Below are 9,977 nucleotides of genomic sequence, written 5' to 3'. Positions count from 1 at the left end.
TTCGGGATTACTTCGCGGCTGATCACCGGCTGTAATCCGTAGCGTCATAAAATGATTTTGATTAAGAATGGTTTTAAAATTTGTTTTGATGCAAGCAAAATGATGCCAACTCACATAAGTTTTATCTCTCGATTATCATTGATTATGTCATTCCATTGTCATTCCTAAAGGTATATCTCGATTTATGCTTTGCGTTGTATTGTTAGCACTTGTTGAGCTTTTGGCTCACTTCTTGCTTTACCCTGATATTACAGCTAACAGCCATGGTTAGATTCAAGCAGACTGCCCGTAAGACCTGTGATGCGGATGCTTATGTTCGAGCCCAGGTAGAATAAGTAATAATAGTTGTGTGAGGACTCGGTATTTGTAATCAGATGTAATAGTTGGTAGTGTTGGGCTGTTCCAAACCCTAAACTGTAAGATCTTGGATTTTGGTTGTGTAGTACTCAATAAAATGATGTAATAGCTATAATTATTTTGCTATTTAAGTTGGGGGTGTGACATTAGGACTGATACGGTCCAGTAACGAAGCCCAGCTAACAAGGCCCAAAACTCTGAATATTAATTAATTTCGTAATTAATTAATAAGGGATAAGTCAACTGATAAAATGAGTCCTAATGAAGAAATAAATCCTTGTAGATTGGCCTCCAAGGAACATGGTGGGATAAGAAATCAGCTTCCTACTTCTTAGGACTCCAAATTCCATTCTAATTTTGAGACTTGACCACCAAGTCTCCTAACCCAAGTCCAATTCAAGGACTCCCAACATCTATATAAGGGGCCTCACCCCACAAATCGGAACTACGTTTTTTGGCTTGATTCTCTAAATTACATAGATACGTAGGCATCTCGTAAAGGCAGAGTTAAGCTACGAAATACGAGAGCAGCCATTAAAGACCTTGAGCTCCCGAACTTTAGTATTAAATACAGCAATTAATATACCTTAAGATTTTATCCATAACAAAATCAATAATCTGAAAATAGCAAAACTAAATTAGTATCACCGTAAAGTTTAATAGTATAAGCGTAGGCAGTGTTCTAAAAAGCGGTATAGGCGGCGCCTAGGCGCTAAGCGGTGGTAAAACGCCCCGACTCGGACCTAGGCGGTGATTTAGGCGTTTTTTCAAAAAATCGGGTCAAAATCGGGATTAGGCAGGCTATGCGGTCAAAAATCGGTCCTAGGCGGTCTAGGCGGAAAATAATTTAAAAAATAATTTTTTATGTTTTTTTAATTTTAAATCATTAATTTCATAATTTCACACAATATCATGTCAATTTATAATATAAAGTATTGGTAAGAAATAACAAGTAATCTAATATATTTATTTTCTCACTTAAAATATAAAAATAACATATTATAATTAATTTAAAAGCGTGAATTAAAATATAGTTAATATTGTAAACTCAATAATTAGTACATAACATAACGCATGTAGATATTGTTTAATACCATTCTAATTTCTTTTTTCAAACAAATATTTGACATGTTGATCAATATATAATTATAAAAATTAAAAATAATATTTATATCCTTTCGATTAATGTTCCGATTAATCGGTCCGATTAATCTCCGACTTGCCGATTAATCTCTCGAAGGTACACTCACCGCCCTGGCACGCCTAGCGATTTCTGGAACACTGAGCGTAGGAGATAACTCGTTAATATACGTGAGAGCTTTTTAATGGAAATCAAAATTTAACAAAGAAAAGTCACACGTACGTGATTCACAAACGAAGGTATAGTCCACGAATATCTTCATCAGAAGAAGACCCAGAAGGCAAAAATCTCCGACCTACAAACATGAACATTAAAAAATTAACTCAAATTAATTAAACAAAATTGTAAACCATGTTAGTTATAAATATCTAAACTTTAAAATTATGCAAACATGTAAATCAAAGTTGCTATACGGAAGGAAAAAGTGAGTAGTAGAATCTGGCTTAATAGGTCGGTTTATATTTATATAGATAAGAAAAGATCACAAATTTGACTTTTGTATAAATTCAAATTTTAATTTTACATAAAACTGAATTTTGTTTTTTAAATATAGGGACTATGAAAGGAAGTTTCATACTTCTATATAAATTCAAATCCCACTTTTATATAAATTCAAATTCTACTTTTATCTAAAATTGGATTTTGTTCTCTAAAATATAGGATCTAAAAAGGAAGTTTCAATTTTATTGAATTAAAATAGAGGAACTCTAAAAAAATACATAAATAATTTTCAGACGATTCTAAAGTTCCCAAGGGTTTTCCTTTATATTATATATATATATATATATACATATATTAAGATAAGATATTTATCCTATACTCTAATTTTGGTTATTAAAGAAAAAATAATTAGTGTTATATATCCGCCAAACTACTAAATTATTAAACTATTACATACAGTTTATTTATCCTCTTAAACTACGACCACCACGTATCATATTATTAAATAAATAAATAAATAAATAAATAAATAAATAGTGTTATATATCCATTAAATTACTAAATAGTTAAACCATTAAACTGAGTCTACTTATACTACTAAAATTATACTATTATTTTTATTATAAATTTATAATTATTATATGTTTACAAAAATATTTTAAAAATTAAAATATGACAGAATAAATAAATTTTTTAAATATTAACGGTTACACGTGCATCACGGGATTTAAGTTAGTAGATACAGATATAGATATGTTGTGGCATACGATTAAAAAATAGAAACTGTACCAAATCATTTTTTTAAAAATAGAAATTTACCAAAAAAATAAATTCTTTTTTCCATTTAAAACGAACTGTATGCATTTACTCTATCCATTACTTCCATATACACACAGGGCATTTACTGAGAAACAGTCGCCGGCAACCATACAACCCCGCCGGCATCTAAATTTCCGACCGCTAACACAATGAACGCCGACGAACCCATCATTCCCGGAGCGTCGGAGGCGGCGCCGGAAATCAACGAATTCAGGGCCGAAATCGACGAAAACGAAGAAATAGAAAACGAATCTGGTGAATTGAACTCAGAAGATGGAGAAGAAGATGAAGAAGAAGCTGAATTAATCCCTAAGCTAGCTGAAGGCTTCTTCGAGATCGAAACTGTTCGTCGAAAGCGTGTTCGTAAGGTGTTTCATCCTTATTCTGTTTAGATAGTTCTTAATTACTCCTTAATTACTTCGCGGTCGAGTGAGAACTATTTTTTAACAATTTTTAAACACATTTTTAAATATTAGCGGAACGAAGAGTGCAGAACAATTATTCTCGATGAACACGAGGTTTTCGTATTTATATCATTATGTATGTGTGTTTTAATTGTTTGCTAATATTGGGGTTTTTTTTTGTCTACGTGGCATGGAAATGTTGTGTGGATGCTGGTTATGTTAGGGGCAAGTGCAGTATCTAATTAAATGGTATGGGATTTTTTATTCAATTTAAGATTCCATTCGTCTAGTTTTATTGTTTTTTGTATATTGTGGTTTTTGTTAATAATTTTGTTTCTATTTTCGGAGTAGTTTATTTTTGATGGGGAGTTAATTGATGTGTTTAATGATGGTGCTTGATTATGATTACGTCGCTAAGATGTGTGTTATTTTGAAAGGCGTGGATGGCCAGAGACGGCGAATACATGGGAGCCGTATGAGAATCTTGTGTCATGTTTTGATGTTATCGAAGCTTTTGAAGAGGGGTATTGTTTTTTTGCTTATGTTAATTATTAAAATATGTGGTTCAGATGGTTTTGATTTTATTTAATATTTTAAATTGGTTTTTTGTGTTTATGTTTTGGTTGGTTTAATTTGAAGCTTGCGGTCTGGGAAGCATAGATCGCGGAAGCGTAAGCGGAGGTCTAGTGGTTTGGTTCCTCAAGCTAAGAAGAAGGGACAGGGTACTCCTGGTGCATTCACTTCTAGTCCACCGACGGCTGGAAGGGTTAAGTTTGATGAAGGAGAATTTATTATTCCTTTTGTGTGTGATGCGAGTCATGAGAATGGTGATAGGTCAAGAATGGGAGATTCTGGTAATGGCGAGGCAGTAGAGCAAGAAAACGGAAATGGGTCGGTTGCCATTCTTTCACAAGTTGAAGTAGAGAAAGATAAGAATGAAATGGATGTAAATCTTGGTGAATCTGCTGGCATTAAAACAACCAATGGGGGCTCGAGTTTGTTGGCCATTAATAATATGGAATTACAAAATTGCTTTGGAAATGGACATCAAATGGTTGAAGGCCAGGGATTAGTCCAAGCTAATGGTCGTTTGAGGAAAAGAAGAAAGGCTGCATCTGTGAAACGGTTTAGCCAAGAACAAACTCCGCAAACCCCAGTTGTAACAAATTATTCTGCAATAGAGCAAGGAAATGGAAATGTGTCCGTTAATATTCCTCCACAAGTTGAAGAAGGAAGAGATAACCATGAAATGGGTGTAAACACTGGTGAATATGTTGGCATACAATTGATGAATTGGGGTTCGAGTAGGGTGGCCGTAGATATTTTGGAGCCAAAAACATCAGAAGTAATTTGCTTTGAAAATGGACATCTAAAGGTTGGCGGAGAGGTACTAGTTCAAGCTAGTGGCCGCCCAAGGAATAGAAGGAAAGCTGGATCTGTGAAACGGTTTTGCCAAGAACAAACCCCACAAACCCCCCGTGTAACAAATTTTGCTACAATAGAGCAAGAAAATGGATGTGGATCCTTTGATATCCGACAACAAGTTGAAGGTGGAAGAGGTCACTGTGAAATGGATGTAAACCCTGGTGAATATGCTGGTACACCAATAACCAATGGGGGCTTAAGCAGGGTGGCCGTAGATATTTTGGAGCCGCAGCCATCAGAAGCAGTTTGCTTTGTAAATGGACATCGAAAGGTTGACAGGGAGGGACAAGGTCAAGGTAATGGCCGCTTGAGGAATAGAAGGAAGGCTGCGTCTGTTAAACGGTTTAATCAAGAACAAACCCCATGTGTAACAAATTATGCTGCACCTGATCTGACAACAAAAAACACTCGCGCTGGTGGTCTAGCCGGCCAAAATTGCGATAAAAATTCTGTTCACAGGAGCAAGTCTGATGATAGCACTGAAACATTTTCTATCACTGAGATCATCAAGCCAATAAGCTTTTCATCTTCTGGATCTGGACGTGAAATCCTAGTGACCTTTATGGCCAAGAGGTTTGTGACTTAACTGCAACTTTAGAAACATTTTCTCTTGCTCAAGTTGACCTAATAAGAATTAGTTAAGTGTATATTGACCTCTAAGGTGCTATGTAGTTTAGAACATTTTGGTGAAGAATGAAATAATGACATGCTTTACCTGATTACTTGCATCTTGTATTCAGTCACCATGAAGCAGTGACACCTACAATATAGAAACAGGGAGCAACTTTCTCTAGAATTTATTTATATCTTTGGAAGAAACATCTAAAGTGTCCAAGCATGTAGTGTATGCAAACTCCAGGACGAGTTTCTGAAGTATGGACACAACTATTATTTTAATTTAGAATATGATTATGATATATTGGAGGACACATTTAATTTGAGACGCGCAAGCGCACACTCACACATACATATCAATCATACCGATTGAGTTGTCAATCTATTTAGTCTTAAATGAGCATAATACAAATTATAAAATTCTAAAGCTATCAGTGGTTTATAGTTCCACTGGTTGGCTTACTTTTAGTTGAGGGTTCAAACCTTTGCGGAAGCATTGGGTGCAAAGTATTTATATCTGAAATTGGCTATAATTCAACCCACTGACATAGTATGTGTTTAGAATGATTATATGTATAATTTTAAAATGTAAATAGGCTTAGGTGGCTCACAGGTGTTAATCAAGGTTTATGATAATCTAGTACTTCGTTAACTCCAAAATTTATTTAGTTGTAGATTATTGCAAGTATTCATGTTCACTAGAAATGAAATTATGTTAACAAATTTTAGCTAAATCTTTGCGTTTTTTAACTGATACGAGACCTTTGGTTTTTCTCATAAGAATTAAGAAGAACTAGTCAAAGGGTTGTTGAGTCGTTGACAGTGATAGAATCAGGATGTTAGTTGATGAGCTTGGATTATTTTTTCCTGTATTTGTAAGGATCCCCCCCCCCCCACACACACAGAGGGTGGGGAAGAGAGAGGACTGCTGAAGATTAGAGACAATACTAAAGATGGGAGAGATTTATTTGTTAAAACGAATGAAATTTCCTGATTATAGGAAATTATAAGGTCTTTCCCAAAAGTTAGTATTACAACATGCAGTTTGCACACAGCATATATAACTAGATAATCTTGTTATATAGCTTCTACTAGAAGCTTGCAACTTGTAAACTATAACTTTGATAATAAATTATGTTATTGCAACTAAGTTAAAAAATGTTTAGTTAGATTTTTTTAATATTTTCTTACTAAGTGCATTGCTTTTGAAATAATCCTAGATTACAATCTATTAGGTCTTTATTTTAACAAATCCATGCTCCGACTTGTTTCTCAGCAAAAAATTTTTGTCTCATTAATTGGATGATTATGATTGCGTTTGTGGTGGTCCCAACAGACCTTCATGGTTGGTCGGAAGGTTAGGATCGGAGAATGTTGACAAAGGCAGTACCACTTGTGTTAAGTTGGAGATAATGTCAAAGCTTTATTAGAGAGTTTAAAAGTTTTAGGAGTGTGAAAATAGGCATGGCTAGAAAAAATAGTTGCTAGTTGAGTTTCCAATAAGCGAGTTTGAATTTTAAAGCAACCAAAGTAATTAATTAATTGTTTATTTTATGAACCGTGAGCTTTTCCAGTGAATTAGTCTATGTTTTTTGTGTTTCTGGTGTTTATAATGATGTAATTGCAGTAAAAAAATGCAGGATAAAAAGAAATATAGTAGATATTAGAAATACAGAGGTTTAGTAAGTTGTCAGTTGAGAGATTGATAGCTTGTAGAAGAAATTTTAGAGAGAGAAACACAGAGATGGGCGGAGTCACTTCCTTAAATTCATCCACTACTGTTTATAGTAAGTAGGGAAAATTAATTTAAAAAGTTCATGAATTATATGCCTTTTTATTGTCTAGGACCCTGATCTAGTTTTTAAAATATTGCGATCCCTAAACATTTCAAAATTTTCTGATTCGCGTCCTTTCGTCAAATTTTGACCAACGTTTGTTTGTCTTTGCTGACGTGGAAACTAAAAAAATGAAATAGAATGTATAATTACATGGCAACTTATGTGGCACACCTCTCACTCTATATGTTCTCCCTCTTCTCTCACAAATACATACATATACATATCAGTACACCTTAACACTCACATCACTAACCAAGTAACCCATTCGAGCTCATCGGAGTTTACTGGAATTCGAGCTCACAGATTTCCAAATACGCTAATACATACAAGACTTAGATACACACATATAAAGCTAACAACCTCCAAACTCCTCAAATTTAATCCCCAAATCACACATATCAACCCTAATTCCTAAATAAAACAATTTGGTGATGAACGATGGTTGTGTGTGTATGTACAGATGTGTCTGTTTGTTTTACTGGTTTTAATTTCTAAAATTTTGAATTTGTGTTTGATTTGGGAAAAAACTTGAGAAATTTAGTGGGTTTGTGATCAGATTATGAAAGGGAGGGTGTGGCCACTGGATTCTTGCCGGGCGATGGGCTGCCATGGCGGTGTCGGGTGATTAGATGAAAGATGAAGAAGGGTGGGTGTGTGTGTATGGGATATGGATGTATATGTGGGTGTAATTACACTCTTAATAGCCACATAGGCTGCCATGTTTTTATACATTACATTTTTGTTTTTTTTTAGAAATTTTCATGTCAGTAAAGACTAACATACGTTAGTCAAAATTAGTCAGAAGGACTCGAATCAGAAGGGATCGCAATATTTTAAAAAATAGATCAGGTACCTAGACTAAAAGCATATAGTTCGGTAACTTTTAAATTAATTTTCCCTAGTAAGTAACTAACGTAACTAACTAACTTAAAAATAACTCTTATACCTTTACTAGTATCATCCAATTCTATTATTCAATGTTAGTAATGCAGTACCGACAACCCTTCCACCTTCAAACTAACCATTTCCCCTCAGTTGTCAATTTTAGTTTTGACAATTTGCATATCTATCTCCCCCAAACTACTTAAATTGTGTTTATCATCTTCCGGTATGGTTATGCAACTCCTCTCCTATTTCATTCTAAACCCACAGATTTAATCAAAACTTTGTGGTTTTTGTAATCTTAGAACACTCTAAATAATAAATTCATAGCGACAAGATTAACCATGTAAATATTATGAATCCATAATCCGTAGAAACCAAAAGACTACTCCCTACTTCCGCAAACAAAGTATTAGTTACAAAGACATGAAGAAAAGAAAATAATATAACGCATGAATAAAAAGTTCCAAGAAAGTAATAGTTAAAGATATGCAATTTGAAGATTCAAAGTCGTTGAATTAAAGCCGTGTCCCTTCGTGCTAACCTCAAAAATTTGTCACTCTTCAAGAATTCTGTCCCTTTTATACAATGCTTAGGTTTGATGTCTTCTATGGTTGTACCTACCTAATATTATGATATCATATGATGTATATCTCTAATGAAACTGATCTTATTATCTTCATGCACAAGTCTCCTTCTGCCGTCAAGGAAATACAAGCAGTCCAAAACTGAAATGGTGTCTTTCTGAAAATATATTTAATTTGTATTATTCCTAGGAGACTCTCTTCACTAAAGAGATACACGCAATCCAAAACTGAATTGGTTCATATATGTATGTTTAGAGTTTATCAAATTGTAATTACCTACAACTTCCACATGCAATGATAACTGATAAGCTGTTAATACAATATCTGCTGGGTGGCTATTTAGACTTTAGGGACATTGATAAGAACTCCTTTTAGATTTCCTAATTCAAGCTTCGGAATAGGCTTATAATTCAAGTAGGATTGAAGATGGTTTAACTTAAGGGCCATTTGTGTAGGTTGAGCTTCATCACACTCTCTTAAGTAGTTTATTAGTTGCACTACAACTTGTTTGGTACTCCATGACTATTTGTTGGACTTTTAGAAAATTTTGGCTCTTTTATTTTTATGTCGTGATATTTATTGGTATCCTGAGAGGAAAATTACAGGTTTATTACTGATTTTGTGTCATTTGGCATACAGGTCTGATGGAAAAGAGGTGATGGTTGATAATAAATACCTCAAGGCTAATTATCCACTTCTGGTGATTATTCTCTCTTACTTTTCATGTTGCTATATTCTAACTTAATATATATGTTAAGTCTTAAGAATTGTCCAATGATATGTATGTACTTTTGTGCCAGTTGATCAATTACTACGAGCAACACTTGAACTATAATGCTACAGCAGGACTGGACAGATCTGGGAGAGAATATATGGCCGGTTAATTACAAATGTAGCCTATCTTGTGATGTTGTATTGTAGCTTGAGATATTAGGGCAGTCAAGTTAAAATGCTTGAACTATGTATTGATATTTAAGGTTTGTGATTCTGACTCGCTCCTAGGGTCTTGTTAAATATGTACCCTGTTACTATTATTTGACTGTCTCAGGATTCTTTTTGCCGAGAAACATATTATGAATAGGCTATATTATAATTTCCAAGAAGCCTTTGTCCATGTAGAGAGACATGGAATAGAACACCATTTCTTGGAAGATTCAACTAGAACTTACCTTCAGGGCAGTTTTACAAACTTTTCATGATGTTGACATGGCCTATTTTATAAGGATCAACATTGTGATTATTGTAATAATCACAGGTCATATCTCATCTTAAATTTATCAGAAAGCTGATGCATGCCATTTTTAATTAGTATTTTTGATTGTGATGCTTTTAAACTTGTTTGTTTGCAGCTTAATTTATATCGTTTTATTTCACCAAGCAGGTTTGGTTGATATGAAAAGTGACATAATTGTGATATATATGAGTTGCATGTATGTTTTTGTATATATGGATATAACCACATTTGAGC

General features: G+C 34.0%; 1 protein-coding gene across 1 annotated transcript; it reads left to right on the top strand.

The window, feature by feature from the left end:
* The first annotated feature begins 2,808 nt into the window (after nucleotides 1-2,808).
* Nucleotides 2,809-9,612, top strand: LOC141689649 (uncharacterized). The gene is made up of 6 exons (XM_074494002.1): nucleotides 2,809-3,126; nucleotides 3,386-3,411; nucleotides 3,600-3,686; nucleotides 3,802-5,160; nucleotides 9,149-9,209; nucleotides 9,310-9,612. The coding sequence occupies exons 1-6, from the start codon at nucleotides 2,908-2,910 to the stop codon at nucleotides 9,391-9,393; spliced, it is 1,836 nt and encodes a 611-aa protein (XP_074350103.1). The 5' UTR covers nucleotides 2,809-2,907; the 3' UTR covers nucleotides 9,394-9,612.
* Nucleotides 9,613-9,977: the final 365 nt, after the last annotated feature.

The sequence above is a fragment of the Apium graveolens genome, chromosome 10 (assembly GCF_009905375.1).
Source record: "Apium graveolens cultivar Ventura chromosome 10, ASM990537v1, whole genome shotgun sequence".
NCBI classification, from domain to species: Eukaryota; Viridiplantae; Streptophyta; class Magnoliopsida; order Apiales; family Apiaceae; genus Apium; species Apium graveolens.
Note: the sequence above shows the minus strand (reverse complement) of the source record. Positions and strands in the feature narration are given on the sequence as shown.